Source organism: Lacerta agilis, chromosome 2 (assembly GCF_009819535.1).
Source record: "Lacerta agilis isolate rLacAgi1 chromosome 2, rLacAgi1.pri, whole genome shotgun sequence".
Taxonomy (NCBI): Eukaryota; Metazoa; Chordata; class Lepidosauria; order Squamata; family Lacertidae; genus Lacerta; species Lacerta agilis.
In genome coordinates this window covers 50,427,084-50,446,258 of record NC_046313.1, presented here as the reverse complement: position 1 = coordinate 50,446,258, position 19,175 = coordinate 50,427,084, and the positions used below count along the sequence as shown (strand labels likewise).

Here is a 19,175-nt window from a genome sequence, read left to right as displayed (position 1 = left end):
TTCAATTAAAACCACAAGCCGGGAAATCAAGAAATATGGGCTCTTTTCCCAGCCTAGCAAAGAATCGCCTTGGCTGCATTATTTGCATTACTACTGATATGGCACAGAATCTTGTATCCTTATTTTGCTTTCATCAAACACTGTATCGCTCACAGCAATTTACTAAGGAGCAGGATGTGGGAGTGAAATCAATGCATAGGAAAAAGGCATCAAGTATACACATCACATGCAAAGTCACTGGCAGAGCTCAGAATGAAAATAATAATAACATGTGTGATTTAATTTTGCCTACAGAGATGCTTTGATTTAGATTCTCAAGCCATGCAACTTTACAGCAGCCTTACTGACCAATGAGACTACTCTGGAGGAAGTGGTTTTAGTGGATCTAGCTTATTTAGAAATTATAAATTAGATTTATTTGTGGACTTTGCACAAATGATGCTTCAGGTATGTCAGATGGAATTATTATCATGGACCTATAGGAAGATTTGTCAATCTGTATTGATTTACTAAAAAATATCTTGCAAATGGCATGAATGCGCACAGAGGTTTCGTACCGTATCTGAATTAGGATGAACCTCCTCCCTCGGCATAATTTTCACTTACAACTCAAGAAGGATTTCATCCTGGCTCTCTAAGGGACAAAAGGCAGGTTCATTAATCCACTGCATGCTTCTGCCCCAGGGGATATTGAGACCTTGTTAAATAGAATCTGTACTTGACCAAGGAAGGAGCTGTCGGCACACATGACACAGGTCTGATATTGAAAATGTTAAGCTCATTGACTTCAGTGGGAGTAACTGGACGTAAGTAGCTTGGAAATTGCAAATCCCTTAACTCACCATGCACACACAAATAAATAAGCAAATAAATATGAATATGCTAACGGATACAACTCAGTGGCAGAGCACCTGCTTTGCAAGCAGATGGTGGCATTTAAATCCTTTGTGTGTCCAGGTAAGGCTCCTATCTGAAACCCTGGGATGCCATTGCCAGTCAGTATAGAGCAGGGATGGAAAACCTGTGGCCCTCCAAATGTTCACAGATTGCAACTCCCACCATCTCTAACCACTGGCCATATTGCCTCAGACTGACAGCAGCTGGAGTCTAGCCACATTTGGAGGGCCAGGGATTTTCAATCCCTAGTGCAGATCATCTTGAACTAGACGGGCCAACCATCTGAGTTAGCATAAGCTTCCTATGGCTACCCCACACATTTAAATGGACATATACGGACTCAGTGGATAGGTTGATATTATGGTGACAAATCCCATAGCTAGGGCCAACAACAATTTCCCCCCTAACAGGCCAGCTTTGTCTTAGATTTCAGTAAATAAGTGGGAATTCACTTTTAGTCTGTTCTTTCTGGAAACATCTAATGGGCCATAGCTGGTCCAAGACATTTTGGCACCTGAGGCAAACCACCATGAAGGAAGGGGTGAACGAAGAAGATCTACTTCAGGAACAAGGGGGGAGGGAAATAGAGATTGGCATTGGGATCTGTTGCCCCTGCAGATCCTGCAGCCTGAGGCAGTCGCTTCACCTTGCCTCATGTGCTGGCCCTGCACAAAACCAAAGATGTGCTCTCCCGGAACCTTATTTTGCAAGGAGTTTTGTGCATACACGAGGATGCAAAATGTAACTAGCCAAGTTAGACTGAATTTATTGATTTTATCTGGTACATTTTTGTGCATGATTGTTGTGTTCCCTTAATGAAATTATTTATATTTTGACACTTGGCCTTAATTGTAATAGGAAAATCATTGTAACAATATTTTGTTAAGTTCTGTGTCCTCTGGCCCTAAACTCGAAGCATCTCTCTTTATTTTCCCTGGAACTGGGCTAAAGAGAGGGGAAATAGATGGGCGGGCTAGGGTGTGGCAGGAAATTCATCCTGTCTGTTGGCAGCTCCTGTTAAGTCTTCTTTTTTGGGGGGGGGACACACACACCACTTAATACGAACTTCCCCTCCAGATATCCGGATTTAACTGAATAGGTCTCTGCCATCACATCTACTTTGTGCTTTACGCAAAGGAGGAACGTCTACTTCATAGGAGCTTTCCCCTGACTCCAGATATATGTTAGTGTAGTCCTGTAGTGGGAAAACTCTTTTGACAATCAGTACCAGAAGAAATGGATGCGGGTGGCGCTGTGGGTTAAACCACAGAGCCTAGGGCTAGCAGATCAGAAGGTTGGCGGTTCGAATCCCCGCGACGGGGTGAGCTCCTATTGCTCAGTCCCTGCTCCTGCCCACCTAGCAGTTCAAAAGCATGAAGTGCAAGTATATAAATAGGTACCACTCCGGTGGGAAGGTAAACGGCGTTTCCGTGCGCTGCTCTGGTTTGCCAGAAGCGGCTTAGTCATGCTGGCCACATGACCCGGAAGCTGTACTCCCTCGGCCAGTAAAGCAAGATGAGTCCGCAACCCCCGAGTCGTCTGCGACTGGACCTAATGGTCAGGGGTCCCTTTACCTTTACCTTTACCAGAAGAAACGGATGAGCCTTTCCCTCAGTCCAGTGCCAGGAATCTTTCACGGGATTCCATGCACCAGTGGAGCACAGAATTGGGCTGTTAAATTTTAGCTTCTCTTTCATCACGTTTTCAGACTGGAAATTAGTTATGCATTTTAAAGAACCAATTTGTTCTTGCAAATGAATAATAGATGGGCCCAACATGAAATGTGCCGGGTTGCAGCTCTGGGTGCTGCCCCACTGAACACAGGTTCTTTTGTGAGCACATGTTGTTTAGATGGGAATGCTTAACAGGACACACACACACACAGAGAGAGAGAGAGAGAGAAAACATAGTTTAAAAGGGCCATGTTGTGCAAGAAGTGAGGCTTTCTGCAGTTAATGTGTAATGCAGGCTCACACAACTTACGCTGTATCCAGCCAAATGTGGCTTGATAAATGTCCTGCTTTTTCTGCCTGCATAAAAAAACACCCTGAACATATACCGAGCTGAAGGTGTGTCCCCTAAACTACAACTCCATTGACATGCCCACTGCATAACTGGAGACGTAAACATGGGCACACACGCTTCAACACTTGCACACTTACTATTGCAAACACTAATGGAAGGCCCATGCAAATAAGCTGCCATGTTAAGTGTGAAGCAATTCTAAACTGACCAGAATTTGGAGGAGAGGGTAACAAGAGAAAAACGGGAAATTATGACCTTCCCCAGTGTAACCCTCTTCTGAAATAAAAATGCATTTCTCTTTCTGTCAAAACCAACTTAAATATAAAAAATGGGCAAAGACAAGGGTTTTCAAATACATTCCTTACCCACAGAAGCTGCGATTCTAAAAATAGCTCTGAGGCATATGCATAATGCCTTCACTATTTAGTAATTAGCAATTGGCCCTGCACACATCATGCTATATAAATGCTAAAGCACATCATCGTCATCGTATTGAAAGTGCTTAGCTTTGTCTGGATCACACCTATTATCCATTACAGATTTTTCACTCTACAAGAAGCAATTGGCAATTTTGCAACTGTCCACTGTTCTCCAGTGCACAGAATTCAAGTAGGCATCTATACACTCAAATCTGTAATAACCAGGGAGACACTTTAGGGATGGGACAGCATTTGTCACATGCTGACAGGTTCCATCTATGGCTCACTGACAGACCAGAAGGCTTCCTTCATTTAAATATACCATGTTGATGGTGTGGGTTGTTACAATCCTTTGCAAGCATGAAATGCTGCAAAGGTCCACAAGCTTTTGCAAAAACACAAGACCCAGGGTTTCCCCATGACTCTCACTCAGATTGCATACAGAGGGGCAAAACGGGGTTTGGCGGATCACACCAACTGTGACAAAAAAAAGGTAACTCTCAAGGAGAAAATAATGAACTAATGGATCATGTCCGTTAAGCACGGCATTGTCAGCTCGATTGAGAAGAAAGCAACCACAACAGCCCACTGTCAAAAAGACAAGCTTTTCTCAGTTTTTAGTATGGCTTTCTTTTAACAGCAATCCCTTTAAAGGCTGCTTTTAGCCTATATTTAAACTCACAGCAATCCACTGTTGGCTGATGCAGGTTGCAGTTCCACAAGAAATGAACAGCAATGCTGTCTGCCTATGGGAAAGCATGCCATGTTATAATATTAAACTACCCACAGAATGTCAACTTACTTGTGCGTGTTAGATGGGACATATCTTCAGCTGACCCAAAATTACACAGGTTGCATAATAGCTTTAAAGCAGGGTTTCTGAAAATCCTGCAGAACCTGCCAAGTTTAACTGAAAATTATGCAGTGGGAGACTGCTAAACAAAATGCAAGGAATAACTGAAAGGATAGATCAAAACGCTTAATTTGTTCCTTTGGGTCAGTGCTGTATTTGCATGTCTCTTTGGATGCATCATCATCTTTTTAGAGCAAGGATGGGGAAGTTGTGGCCCTCCAGATGTTAACTGGACTCCAACTCCCATCAGCCCCAGCCAGCATGGCCAATGGGCAGGGGTGATGGGAGTTGTGGCCCAGCAGCATCTGCAGAGTCCTGGGTTAACCACCCCTGCTATGTGGATGAGTACCCCCCCCCCGAAGGGGCCCAAGTGAAATGTGAGGTGTTGTGGTTAAAAGCAGATCAGGTGAGTTGTGGAAATGATGCTTGGTTGGTCAATGTTATATAGGGCATTAGGTGTTGGTTGCAGTTGTGAGGGTATCTGGCAATGAGCCTTTGGCTTGTGTGGTGGTTAGGCATTGGTAAAAACCTGGTTTGGGGGAGGGGAGGTGTGGCCATCACTTGCCCCTCCATTTTAAAAGGGTATTCCATTAAAGGAATCCGGGTGTCGTGGTTCCTGTCCGAAGCCAGGGCATGACCTTCCAGTGACTCTGTGGGGAGCTCCGAGTTGATGTGCATCAACAGGGCTCCCCCTACTGGTGGTTAACCCTTGTGAGACTCCCTGCATGGCAGGCAGGAGCCAGATATAGTTGTTCAAGCCAATGCCTAAGCCAATACCACTCACATTCTGTAACCAATAAAATTGTGACAATAATGTTGTGGTCTAACTTTGCCCATTTAACCTTATATACGGTGTCAAAGCGCTATTATTCTACATAGGTGGGAGGCCTCGGGGTCTTGACGTGCAAAGGGAGGCTGCAGACTAAACTGCAGGATTGCAAAAGGGAAAGGTGAAGTGTTTTGCATCTAGGCTAAGCCAACATCCCACTGTTACAGAAAAGGTCTATTATAGCAGTGTTTTTCAACCTTTTTTGGGCAAAGGCACACTTGTTTCATGAAAAAAATCACGAGGCACACCACCATTAGAAAATGTTAAAAAATTTAACTCTGTGCCTATATTGACTATATATAAAGTAATTTTTCAATTTTTCCCACGGCACACCAGGCAACATCTCGCGGCACACTAGTGTGCCGCGGAACAGTGGTTGAAAAACACTGTATTATAGCAACCAAATCACAGCAGGCTTCAAACTGCACAGTTCAAACAAAAGCACTCCATGTTCCCAGATCTCTGACTTGGCATGGTGAAATCACGACTGCTTCAAGTGCATACTTACACCCCCTTCCTACTGATATTTCAAGAGGCACCCAGGGCCATGAAAATTAGACCCCCCCCCACTCTAGTTAAAAGCTGGGTGCCTTTTGGTTCTTCACTCCCAACTGTTCCCTGGCAGCACTTCCTGGCAACTCTTATTATCCCTTTGGCCTCTTTTCACCACAACTACTGCTGGATCAGGGCGTGCTGAATTTTTCAACTTTCAACTTCAAAAAATGAGGGGTTCTAAAAAGTTGTGACATGACTTGGGATTCAAAAGACATTTTGGTTGAATTAATATAGTTTTGCTTGATAAGTGAAATGTGTGTAAAATTGCATAGAAATAATTAAAAATGGTTGCCAAGTACTTGCAGTTATATATTAATTAATTACTACTACTACTACTACTACTAATTAGCATTACCTGACATCTTCATAAGGTAAAATTAAAATTATTTGGTTTTCTGAAAACAGTTTATATGCTTTTTAATCAAATGTAGCTTTACCAAACTAAATGTTGTCCGAAGTAATAGCAGATTTGCATTCCTTACGCCCCAAGCCATATTTTTAAGACCCCTAACTGAATAAATTTGCAAAAATTGTTTCACCGCCTAAAATGACATACTCATGGCTGTCTCAAGGCCTGACTGTACTCTGGTTTCTGAGGAAGAGATGAAGAACAATAACATAACAGCAGCTAACAGGCAAATCCTCAACACATTGTCTAGAATAGAAAATTTTTAACATGCACACACAAACTCGGTGTGCACTTATGAACAAACCAAGCACTGGGTGCGTCCTCCCTGCCCCCCATGGCTGGTAAAGGAAACATACATTTTATCTGCTTACTTGAGAGGAACATTGTTTGAGAGAGCAATATATGGTATTCTAGCGTTGTTTTGGGCACACCTGATGTAATTATTGCCACAAGTCCTATTATTATTCCAGTTGTGGCTTTATAAAGGTGACTGGCACGGCCTCATTTGCATGCTTGGTTCCGGCAGCCTGTCACATATCTGTAGCATGCAATGAAAGCTACCTATTAATATTTCTTCTCCACATGCTCCCTAAAGGCACCTGTCTTCTAAATTACACCTTGCAATTGCCTTCCTCCCATGCTGATCCTGTAAGCAAAATTCAACAATTTGTCAACCGAGCTGGAAAACAGCACCTTGCAATAATGACCAGCTGAGCTGAGCTGCATTTAGATTTCTAGCTAAGGGAAGCAGAGCCCAGTGTTAGAAACTGAGATATGAAAGCTAGGAGCTAAATGGTACCTTAAGCATAGGTTATGTGCACAACAACAGAACGTCTAGGTGTAGTTTTTTTTTTTTACAACAATAATAAAAAGCTGAAAATGAATGAACTGTTCATTTTTCACATGGTCTAGTGTCCTTCCTCTACCCACTCCTCCAATATTCTTAAGAGGGTGTTTTCTCCAGTCTTTAGAGAGTAGCTGGAAGTGAGGAGGCAGAAAAAGGTCCTCATTTCCTTCTACTCTGCAGTTTAAATCTGAAATCTTAGGCGTAGTACTGTGCCCAGAGCTCAGAAACTGGTGATGAAATTCCTCGTTTCAAAATGTGTCTAGAACAATGGGAGTTTCAAACACTGGCAGAGCCCTCAGTGTGGTCACTTGCAAAGGCTACACAAGGGCCAAGAGATAAACTGCTATGGTAATTTTTTCAAAAGGAGGATCACTTAAAAAATTGAAAATAAAAAGAAGAGAAAGGCTAGAAAACTCACTCTGTTTACCTTTAGTTTTAGCTTTACATACAGTTGTACAGACACAATGAAGCCTGTAGCCATTGGGGTGTGTGTGTAGATGAATATATATACATATAATGCCTGCAAAAGACCGTGGAAGAATGCTCTCCCCAATGTTGCCTGTTGTCAGTCTTTGTCTCTTCCCTGCACAAATCCTGATTCTTCCTTACCATCCCATCCCCAAATCCTGACCCTCAACCCTACTCTATTCCTCTCCCTCTGCCCATCTGACACCTTCCTCCCTTCCTCCAATTCATGCACTTTCCCCACTCTTCCTTCTTTCCCCCTTCTCTCTTACACATGCACTGTTGGCTGCAAGGCTTGATTAAACAATAGTAAGTTTTCCTCATTTCAGTGGAACATGCTACATGGACAGAGGAGAATGTTATTTGCTCTGCATTTTAAAGGAAAATTGACCTAATCTGCAACTCCTGTAGCCTGATTATTGTTTGAATTTTACCCTTTTCCGAATTTTGCAGTAACAAACTCAGAACTCAAACAATGTACCAAAATATGTAAACGACAACCACCACAAAATATTTTGGGGTAAAATATGTTTAGAAATGGCACCGGTATGATAAAATATGCATTTTTAAAGGTTGTATCAGAATCTATCTTCAAAACAAAACAAAACAAAACAAAACAAAACAAAACACCTGTCACAGATGGTCTGCAGAAAGATGGAATGGACTGATGAATGAACACAGGCTAAATTGACCCAGATCAGAAATAGACTAATTTCTCCAGATCTTCAATGCATTTCTTGGGACACTAGTCTTACTGAAATCAACAGTGTCTTTAGGATTATAGCTTTATCTGATAAGCTAATGAAAACAGGAACAAGCCAAAGCTGCTTTATATGGAGACAGACCGCTGGGCCATTCAGCTCACTACTGTCTACACTGATTAGCAGTGGCTCCTACCAGGAGATGCTGGGGATTGAACATGGGGCCTTCTGCACCTAAACCAGATGCTCTACCACAGAACTACAGTCCTTTCCCTGGGTGATACTATCAATATCACACATGGGAGTTGCGTCCCAATGGCATCTTCCCACACACCTCTGGCAACTCTGTATATGCAAGGTCACCTCATTATCCATTTGGAAACTTGTACCAGAACCACAGAATTCTCAATATTACTCTATACTCTTAAGGGGGAAGAACAAAAACTCAAACTGCAGCCTACTCCAGCACCCCTCCCCTTTTTTTATCACAGCCACCCCCAGTAAACCACATTACCTACAGAAAGTGCTTTGGAGGAATACGCTTGCCACCTTCCTCTGTCATTTCTTAACTCAGGCAATACTAGTCCCAGGTGTTTTGGTTGTCCTTCATATTCCCCTTCTTTACTCTCTTGCAAAGACCTTAAAACTCTCCCGCCCCATTTCTCCAATGCAGTTACCAGAGGGAAGCAGTCCACAATTTACCTAAACTGAGAGGGAAGGAAGTCATTTCCTTCATACTGAATGGCTACAGCTGAGGATAATTGTTTTAAGTTTTACTTTGTATTTCAATTGTTTGTTTTTCTAATTGTTTGTAAGCTACTGAGAGAACTTTAGGTTATGGCGTATCATACAAATGCCATAAAGTCAGTCAGTAAAGATGGTCTTGGGCACATGTAGAACTTTTTATAAGGTGCTCAGGGTTTGCCTCACTTCTGAGTAAACATTTGTCTGCAGGCTAAAGGCAGGTGGGGGACTGAGACAAGTAAAGATGTAAAATGCACTTTAAGGACACAACAAACCAACCATTCAAGAGGTGCAAACTTGAGGTTCAAGCAAGCGGTGCCTTCTCAGAACAGTGCTCTCTTCTGATTGGATGGCAACTCCAGCCAGATTCATGCAGCAAAGGATACTAAAACTTTGATTGGTTATTTCAAAGTTCCATAAGTTTATCCTCAAGTCATCCGCTGACATGTAAGTTTCATAGTCACTGTTCACAGATATGGAGTTGATGTGATATGTGTGTGCATTTGCGAATACTCTCCTGGGAGTTGCCTCCACCATTAAATCCATGGGCCTTAGCACGGGTACCTGTCAAGACAAGAAACAAAAGGGATTAATCAATGAGAAAAAGTAGTCTATCATCAAAGAAAGTATCATATACTGCAACCACTTTTCTGTAAGCAACAGATATGGTTATTAGAACTGGGTTCTTAAGCTGGGTTAGAAGAACAGCAACATTAAGAATTTGAACTTGCTTTTTCCTCCTCCTTTCTATTCCCCTTTCCTTTTTTTAGATTGTGAGCCTAAGGGCAGGGACCATCTTAGTACTGGTTTTTGTAAGATGCTTTAAGAACCTTTGTGACTAAAGGGTGAAGTACAAATCCCACAAACAAATAAATAAATATTAAGGTTAGTAGAGATTCCACTCCCTGTAAGCAACCTTTATTTCCTTCTTCCCATCATGTAGGAGAACTGGGGTGGGAATAACAACACAACACAAAAGCACATGGCATAAGTTTCCCCACTCCAATGCTTCTTAAGTATACTCCAGTAAGATATCAGTCGATGAACAGATACCTTCAACTATATAAGGCAGCTATAACATAACAGAAAGGTGTCAGCCAATGGTGGCCCATGCCAATGCCAATGCAGTATTTCCTCCAGCAATTTCATTACTGTGCATTATTGTCTGCATGCTGCCTGGGGAGATTTCCCATGGCTGTGGAGGTGGAGACGGGGATATGACAGCCAGGATCAAATGACACTAGAACATAGGAACTGCCAGCTCAGAGTCTGAGATTAATGTGATGAGCCTGCTTTCTAATTCAGCCTGACACATTCAATGATGCATCGTTTGCTGTTGAAGGACTTGGCGCAGCCATCTGGGGACATGGCCTAGCATTTTGCCCAGAGACTGCAGGGAGCAAGCAGCCATTGAGGCTATCAAGAGAAACGTGATGGTTTTCAGAAGTTAAAGGGTTCTATGGTCATATCAGATTTCCCTAGAAACAAACAAACATCAAAATTAAGGGCTTCCCCTGTGAAGTTATGTGGGAAATGTGTGTCTCAATTGGTTTTCTTACTGCTGTGGCCAAAAGTTCACTCAAAAAAACAAAACCCAGAGTTTCCGACAATTAGGAAGAAGCAATCAATCAATGAGTAGGGTGGACAAATTGGCTCAACCACAGTAAGCACAGTGGTAAATGAGCCAGTCCACAACTACAGTTTATATTGGCATCTTTGTCAATATGGCTTGCATTTACTCTGCATGGGAATAATCAGAATTCTACAAGGGAGGGCATGTTACTGGGAACAGAAAATCTAAAAGGACACTGGACACTGAGGTCCAGCGCCGAGGGCCTTCTGGCAGTTCCCTCACTGCAAGAAGTGAGGTTACAGGGAACCAGGCAGAGGGCCTTCTCAGTAGTGGCACCCACCCTGTGGAATGCCCTCCCATGAGATGTCAAGGAAATGAACAACTATCTGACTTTTAGAAAACATCTAAAGGCAGCCCTGCTTAGGGAAGTTTTTAATGTCTGATGTTTTATTGTTTTATCATCATCATCATCATCATTAATTCTGTTGGGAGCCATCCAGAATGGCTGGGGAAACCCAGCCAGATGGACAGGGTATAAATAACAAATTATTATTATAAAGTGTGTAGTCATGATTAGATGGTGTTTCCTGGTCTTTATGGGGCCAGGGTAATGTTTAACAAGCCACCAACCAATAAGCCTGATGGTCAAAACCACCATCCATTTGTTGTAGCTGGGAGTGTACAATTGGTACCATCTTCCAGTTGTGGTGATCAGATATTCTAAAATATATTCAAGACTTCATAAATGAAGGCCCAGTCCACTCTAGCATCACACCAGGAAATGAATCCTAGGGTGGGGAAGGGATGGAGCTATGCAGAAAGAGGTAACTTCTTAAAGCCAATAACGTTCTCCAGGACTAACTTTTTTGGGGGATGGGGAGGGTATCAAAGCAGCAATGATAGTTCCTTCATGCATCTGCCCTATTCGCATCTAAATCTGGCAGGGTAGGAGTGTCACATTTTTACAACAAAATGTGCATGTGGGTGAGTGGAACTAGACCTTGCCCTGCAAACTGTGATGCGCGAATGGCAGGGTGATGTCTTCTTATCTGCATCAGGAAAACACCATGATCAGCAATTTTCTTCTTTATGTGCCCTGATTTCTAAGACCCCATCCACCCATTACACTTTATCCCCTTCCATTCTGAAACTGCACTGGAGAGAACGTGTGAAATGGATCTCAGACCCGTCTAGTCCATGATGGTCACAAGTAAATGGATGCTTTTAAGATATCAATTAGAACTTAGCACATGGCTCTTTTACTATTAGGTTTCTACTTAAGCCACCCTTCTCTTAACTAGTACAGTCACGATGTTCTTAACCAACACAGACAGCTCCTTAAATATATTCCTTATTCAATTACAAGAATAACCTGGGGGCAGTATCTGGTATTCTATATGCCCATTATGAAAGGGTAATTCAGTGTAACAAACCAAATCAAGACCCTACACAGGCTGTCAAATAAAATAAACCAACTAACAATTTAAATTATTTTGTGTTTTCAGAAGGGGGAATGAAAATGCCAATCTTTCGTGTGTGTGTGTGTGTGTGTGTGTGTGTGTGTGTATAATATATATAATATAGTGATGAAGCACAAAATACTGCTTCCATGCAGATGGCATGCAAGTGATCACATGCCTCTACATGCAGTTTCCAACCCCTTCTCATCTGGTGAGGATTTTTCCTCCTTCCGAAGTTAATGGAGCACTAATCCTCTTTTGCACTGTAAAATTCGCTTTCTGCCACGGTTCAGTGGTGGGTGTGGTTCAGAAAGCAAGGGGATATGGCCTTCCTCTTTGTGCCTATCAGAATTGGATTTCTTCAGGCAGCAATTAACCCCAAATTGAAAGCATCCCAGGAAAGAAAGAGGGAATCGCATTAGGATAACTGCTGCTGTTCTTTTTAGAGCTAAGCTGAAATTTCCCAGAATACATTTTCCCTGAGAAATTGTGAGGGCCCCCTTTTCTCCCTCACTTCCTAGTACATAAAACCTACTTCACAAATTCTCTTATTTTTATAGTAGCTATTTTTTCACAAACCCACCCCATCTTAGGTCCAGGACACACTGTGGAGGATTCAAAATGGTGGCCAGGCTGCTAATACAGTTGCTTCTGCTGCTACTCATAGCAGCAGCCACACCTTCCCAAAAAGTGATGTGGGAGGGGGGTGGGGTTGGAATGAAAGAAACTGATACTGGCACCCCACCCTCACAAAAATGTTGCAGCAGGGGGAAATGTCCCCCAGGGGAAATTTCTTGAAATTCCTTTCCCCACCCCATCCCGCCCTGCTCCACATAGGATGGAGAATTTTGAAAGGTCATTTGTGTACAAGCTCTAGCTGTTTTACTACTTTTCATCTGAGTTTTTAAAACAGGTTCCTTGAGGGGGGCTATATTCCCAATTGAAACAAATGCTTAGTCAGAAATGCTTTGTCCTTGTACTTTATAGATAGAGACTCGCTTTCAGCATTCAAAAGTAGTCCTCTCAAACCACTGCAGTGTAAAAAGCATAGTTGGCAGAAAGGAAGGAATCGCAAGGTGAATGTGCTGCTCTGCATGGAGGAATCTGCTCACAATATCTGCTGTGCGACTTTGGCTCAGTCATCTAATTTGTGTTTCCTTTTTCTGTTTTATACATAACACTTATTGGCTCCGTGTGGCTTTTCTGTGAGATGTAGCAGTATTTTCTTCTGAAATGCTGTACCCTATATTTTAAAACTGAGTGATGTAAATGCAGCGTGAGAATGACACAGAGAAAGAGAGAAGCCCAGTGAACTTTAAAGCTGCTTCTGGGTTCGTGGGCCTTCTCTTGAAACTACCTGGTTTTATGTGATGTCGTGTTTAACCCACATCTAAATGTATTTTTACACATTGGAATAACATGTGAGTGCATTCATTTTTTAACCATGTGGCAATAGATGTAGACATTGATCTGGATGCCATTGATCAAGCTCCTATTGAGCTTTATCTTGACCCCATTAACATGAGTAGAGCAAGCCCAATTTATTCCTGTGCAGTCATGAACTCAGCAAGCCTTTGTGGCTCAGGGTACAGCAGCTGATACCCCCTCCTGTCGCGCTCAACAGAACCATTTTATTAAATTATTAAAACATCACCTGTCTAGACAATATCTGGGCAGCACTGGGTGTGTGTGAATGCTGTGAGATAGTGAGCACCAACTTCAAATGGTGCTAAGCGTTCCTCTTCTATGTCTTTTCCTCCCCTCCTCTTTCTCTCTCTAGAAGGCATTGCCTATGCTGTCAACAGTAAGAATAACCGGCCAGTGCTGCCTGGGGATTAATATTTTGCAGACAGAATATTCATCAAGGACTATTATCATGGTAGGCTTACAATTTCACGCTCCCTGTGCCTTTGCCTTATTGGGCCATTCCTATGAAGTGAGAGGAGACACCTTCCTGCATAAAGATAAACTTGCAATCTAATTACAAGCCTCTGCTTCCCCCAGGCGTTCTCCTTCCTTCTAAACTCACACATTCAACCCTAGTGTCATTTCTTCCCCTGTCTTTTGTTGCTTGCTGTTTCCCTCTGCAAGTCCTCCACATCAGAAATACTATAATCATAGAACTGAACAAAATACGTGAACGGGCTTATTGCTGTCACCAATTTGTCTGATGGTATCCAACCAACTGTTACCCAGGTGAAGGGGAGGGAAATGATCAGATGGGAAAGAATCATGGAGAAGGGCTTTGCATCCACAAGGTCCCCGGTTTAATCCCTGGCATCTCCAGGAAGGATTGAGGGACACTCTTGTCTGAAACCATGGAGAGCAGTGCAGAGACAATTATGAGCTAATTGGAGCAATGATTTGACTCAATATAAGGCAGCTTCTGGTTCCTATATACCAGCGATGGCGAACCTTTAAGAGACTGAGTGCCGAAACTGCAACCCAAAACCCACTTATTTATCGCAAGTGCAAACACGGCAATTTAACCTGTATACCTCATTTTTTTCCTGTGTGTTTCAGTTTCTTCTTTATGACTGCTGTTGTAATAAATAATCTTTCATAAAAGTTACTGCATTACATTCTTCATTAAATTATCTTTCCATTGATACACAATTTTGGCAACTAGCGTACACTGGAGGGCTGTACTAAGAGCCACCCTCTCCTTAATATGAGATAATAATGATTGCCTGCGTGCGCACATACAAATAAATATAAATAAATAAATAAGTAAACAAACAAACACAGCCAGATGGGCGGGGAATAATAATAATAATAATAATAATAATAATAATAATAATAATTGTTGTTGTTGTTGTTGTTGCCGCCGTTTCTTTAGCTGCTGTTTGATCGCAGCCTCCACAGAATAAATTTCTCTGTTGGCTTACACAGGAAAGCCCAGCAAAAATGTAAACCCAACAGCCCCTTTTTAGGTTGCCGTCTTTATATGCTTACTGACCTGGGAGTTAAGCCCTGCTGAACTCAAGGCGGCTTACTCCCGAGTAGGAAAAACAGACTGCCAGGAGGCCCTGGCACATCAAAAGTCAATACCTGTCCAGTCGCTCGTTCACCAGGCCCTGGTGCCGCAGGCTTTGGGCACGCACAAGGCCTCCTCTCCTCCTCCCCTACCCCCAGCACGGAAGCTACGGCCCTGGTGCCGCAGGCTTTGGACGTCGTGTGCGAGCCCAGCACGGAAGCTACTGCCCTGCTGGGGTGACGGCACCGTGCCTACAGAGAGGGCTCTGAATGCCCTCTCTGGCACACGAGCCATAGGTTTGCCACCACTGCTATATACCTATCTCTCCACACTCTCAAGGTTCCAACAAAATAGTGGTAGCAGTCTGAGAAAACACACTGTTGATTATTAAGTGTGCTCTTGTAGATCTGGACCATCACTTTCGGCACCGGCTTTTTGTGTTTTAATTTCAAGACTTATACAGCATTTTCTCTGTAGATATGCAGCTTGCTGCAACTTTCCCTCCAAATCTTTCCCCCTTATGTGTACAACCACTTATGCAAACTGAAAAGGGCAGAGCCTGGATAGCTCACTTGGTTAGGTTGCAGGTTCAATCCCTGTATGAGATAGCTGCATATTCCTGCATTGCAGGGGGTTGGACTAGATGATCCTCAGGGTCCCTTTGAAAACACTGAAGGAAATGAAAGCTGTAGCAAACATAAGCCAGTTCTCTCTCTACCCCCTGCCCCTGCCCCGGGATTCCACAGCTTGCCTCCATTTTATCCTTACAACAACCCTGTCAGATAGGATAGGCTCAAACAGAATTCCTGGTCCAAGGTCACTCAGTAAGCTGCGTGAATATTTGAACCCTGGTCTTACTACTAGACACTCTAACTACTACGCCACACAGGCTCGCTCCCCATGTTATGATGGAAGGAAGGCAGAGCAGGATGCTGGACTGAGGAAGCCCATGGAACAATAGCGGAATGGAACAAGGGCATTCTGCTGAAGCCCTATTTGGGAATCAACAAAGCTAATGTGTGTGTGGTGAGCTGTGCAGCTAAGAGATCAGCAAGCATTCAAAGTCAGCATGCTCATGTTGAACCAAGTCAAGTTTTACAACTCTACTCAGCAGCAAACTGAAGCACTCCTATGCTCAGTTTATGACATAAACACACCTACAGCCTGCCCCTTGAACCATTTTCAACTGCAAAGTTCTGGTTGTCTTTAACTCATGTGGCTTCCTCATTTTGTTAATTCAACTAGGACAACCACCACCACCTTTCATAGTTCGGATATCATGAACTGGCAGGGCGAATGGGGAGGAGGAAGAGGATCCCGGTGAGGGGTGTAGCTGGGGCTGGAACACACCAGGGAAAGCAGGGGATGGGGATGGAAGTACTCACTGGGTGACGGAGGATGGTGAGGGGATGAAGGTCAATGTGCAGAAACCAGAGCAGCAGGATCCAGAGCCGGAGGAACCCCTGTCTCCATGAATATGGCAGGCTCTGAAGAGTAGGGAGCAGTGAGTGTGGTGCTCTAGGAGGCTGAGGCAGGCAAGGGCCCACAGCTGCACTCCCTAGCTGGCCAGGTGGGGCTCGCTAGCTCTGGGAGGTGGTGTGTGATTCCTCAGCTGGAGCACATGCCTCATCAAGCCCAGATGCTGCAATCAGCAGGCAAAGTACACAAGGGAAGCAGAGCTGAGGTGCTGTGTCTGCTCAACTGCCCATGTTGAGGGACTTTGGCTTGGATGCTCCTGGACCTCCATGGGCCTGCACTTCGGGTTTGACTCTCAACTGTATCCTGAGTGCTGGAATTCAGACTTGGCTACACGGAATGACCCTGGACTGTGTTTCCTGACCTTTAGATTTTGGACTGTGCTCTTTGCTTGTGTGGCTTGACCCCCAGACATGGCATACTGACTTGCTGCCAGTAGGCCAGGGGTTCAGGACAAAGGAGGATCCAATCACCTCATGGGCCGATAAAATAATGCGTATCTATTCTTCCGTTTATAGATCAGTTCATTTCTAGATCAGAAAGAAGTAAAGGGAGAGATGGTGTTAAAAGCAGATTGGAGTATATTGGGGCTGTGGGCTGTGGGAGGGGGAAAGGAGTGCATAGCTTGTGTTTACATGGAAACAGCCACCTGAGCTTGGTTGATAGATTGAGTCTTCCAATATGCCCTTTTCAAACTGCAGCCACAGTTGCCAAGCACACAGGAAAGGTGGTGAAACCAAGCAGAAGAGGGAGCGTTGTTCGCTTTAATGAATGTGCTTAGTGGTTCTTGACAGACCAGCTAGCAGGAGTCCTGTTGAGCTTTTCAATTACCACTGCACTACAGAGCATGCTCCTGGCACACTGAACTGCCCCAGCACCAGAGCACATGCAGATATTCGCCCACAGCTGCTGAAATAAAAACCAATTGCAAAGAAAAGAAGGGCAGCGGTATTTTGCAATACAGTCTGTGGAGATGCAATTTAAAGGGGAAGTGGGAAAACCGGCACAGCTCTGGCTTCCTTGCTCTGAATCAACTTGCACATTCAGTCCATGTTCCCCCTGGGTTATTCAAGGGAAAGGTGGGCATGGCTCACTGACAAAGTTCGATGAATATTACAGAGGGGAAAGCCAAGTGTATAGCCACCTCTACATTCCTTAACTCAGAAACTGATTAATGATGATAAAATGCTCATAATGCCCACAAATCAGTTTTTACCTGCCAAATGTATGCAAGTGGCCTTGTCCTGCACATCATTTGCAGTTAAAAGCTGTGATTGTTCCATGTACTCATGCTATGCAAGCATGTTACATGTGTATATTTGTCTTTGTACCTGAGAACTGGTTCAAATGGTTCTGCCTTTTGATATCACAGTCATTATTGTGTGCATTCATGAACGTGTGTGTGTGTGTGTGTTACCCACTGCAAGGTGAACATAGTTTTTATAACAAATTTAAGCCAGGTATGCAATCATAAAAAGGTAAAGGGACCCCTGACCATTAGGTCCAGTTGTGTCCGACTCTGGGGTTGCGGCGCTCATCTCGCGTTAATGGCCGAGGGAGCCAGCGTACAGCTTCCAGGTCATGTGGCCAGCATGACAAAGCTGCTTCTGGCGAACCAGAGCAGCGCACAGAAACGCCGTTTACCTTCCCACTGGAGCGGTACCTATTTATCTACTTGCACTTTGACGTGCTTTCAAACTGCTAGGTGGGCAGGAGCTGGGACTGAGCAATGGGAGCTCACCCCATCATGGGGATTCGAACCGCCAACCTTCTGATCAGCATGCCCTAGGCTCTGTGGTTTAATCCACAGTGCCACCTGCGTAAAATCCCTCCCCCTAAAATTTCACATCTTCTGTTCAAAGGTTGTTCCCTAGCTTTTCTAGGAATACATTTTATTGAAAATGGTGTAGCAATGGTGGTTAACACCATATATTCAAGATGCAGAATAGTATTACAAGGCTCCCCGAGTAGGGAAGTGTTTTAGACATTTATGATAATTGCAGTCACGCATGGGCGAATGGAAGCAGGCCATTTGGCATGGGGCCTTGTTAATTTGGGGTATTTGATAAGTTGTTGCAACTTGTTCTTATACACATCAGACCAAACTGACACTTTCAAGCAAGAAAGCAGCTTTTGGTTTTTGAATGGGGGTGGGGGAACCTTATTTTGTTCTTATGTTTGACTCCCCATTTTTAATTTTTATTACAGAGATGTGGCATACCTAGGCTTCCTTGCGCTGTTGGCAAGAAGCTGTATTAGCACCCCCCCATCCCTTGCACCCTTGGCCGGCTGTGGGGGGTCTAGTCGCCCCAAGAAGCCAGCATGCCTTGCCTGGCTGCCCAGAGCAGTGGAGGAGTGGCCCGGGGAGCAAACAGGCTCCTAGCCACTCTGAGCCAGAGTGGAGAGGTGTGATTCTCATGCCTTCCCTCAGACCTGTGCTCTTGGTGGGGACCAACCTGGCCAACTCCTGGGTGCACCCCTATAGGAACCTCAAAATCTGAATTTTGCCTGGGCATCTCTGAGAAGTCCTGCACATATGCAAATATCAATTCACTTTTCGAACCAGTGATGGCTGCTAATGAGTGCCATCAGTGCACGAGTGTTTCCTGCCTTTTCTCTCTTCATGCCCCTCATGTGCCCCTGAAATTGGCTCAGGGATGTTGGAAGAACCCCCAGAACAGCATGGGGAGGGGACTGTTCCACCAGGCAGGCTGTAGGGCTTGTGCTGACAAGATGTTCACCACAGGACAAAGCTCAATTCCAGACACAGGTTTTAAACCATACCGGTCTATCATTTAGATTAGATTAATTAATCCAAAACAAAGTGAAATAGATGCATCTCTCCCCCCCCCCCCAGTTACATAGTAGACAGGCTGAGACAATGAGCTGGTCTCTGATAAAATCTCTAAGAGCAGGGTCAAATATATTCATTCATTCTCTCTCTC

The 19,175-nt window shown here is 43.9% G+C and overlaps 1 protein-coding gene across 4 annotated transcripts in view; it reads right to left on the bottom strand.

Annotated features, from left to right (window-relative positions):
- Positions 1–19,175, bottom strand: part of PPP2R2B (protein phosphatase 2 regulatory subunit Bbeta) — a 241,500-nt gene that overhangs the window by 26,396 nt on the left and 195,929 nt on the right. For 3 of the 4 annotated variants that reach the window (XM_033139986.1, XM_033139988.1, XM_033139989.1), the window contains one exon: positions 9,131–9,308. In XM_033139986.1, coding sequence (XP_032995877.1) covers positions 9,131–9,308 — 178 coding nt within the window. Of the gene's footprint in view, positions 1–9,130; positions 9,309–16,139; positions 16,197–19,175 lie in introns of those variants that run through there. The other variant, XM_033139990.1, reaches the window with a different exon arrangement.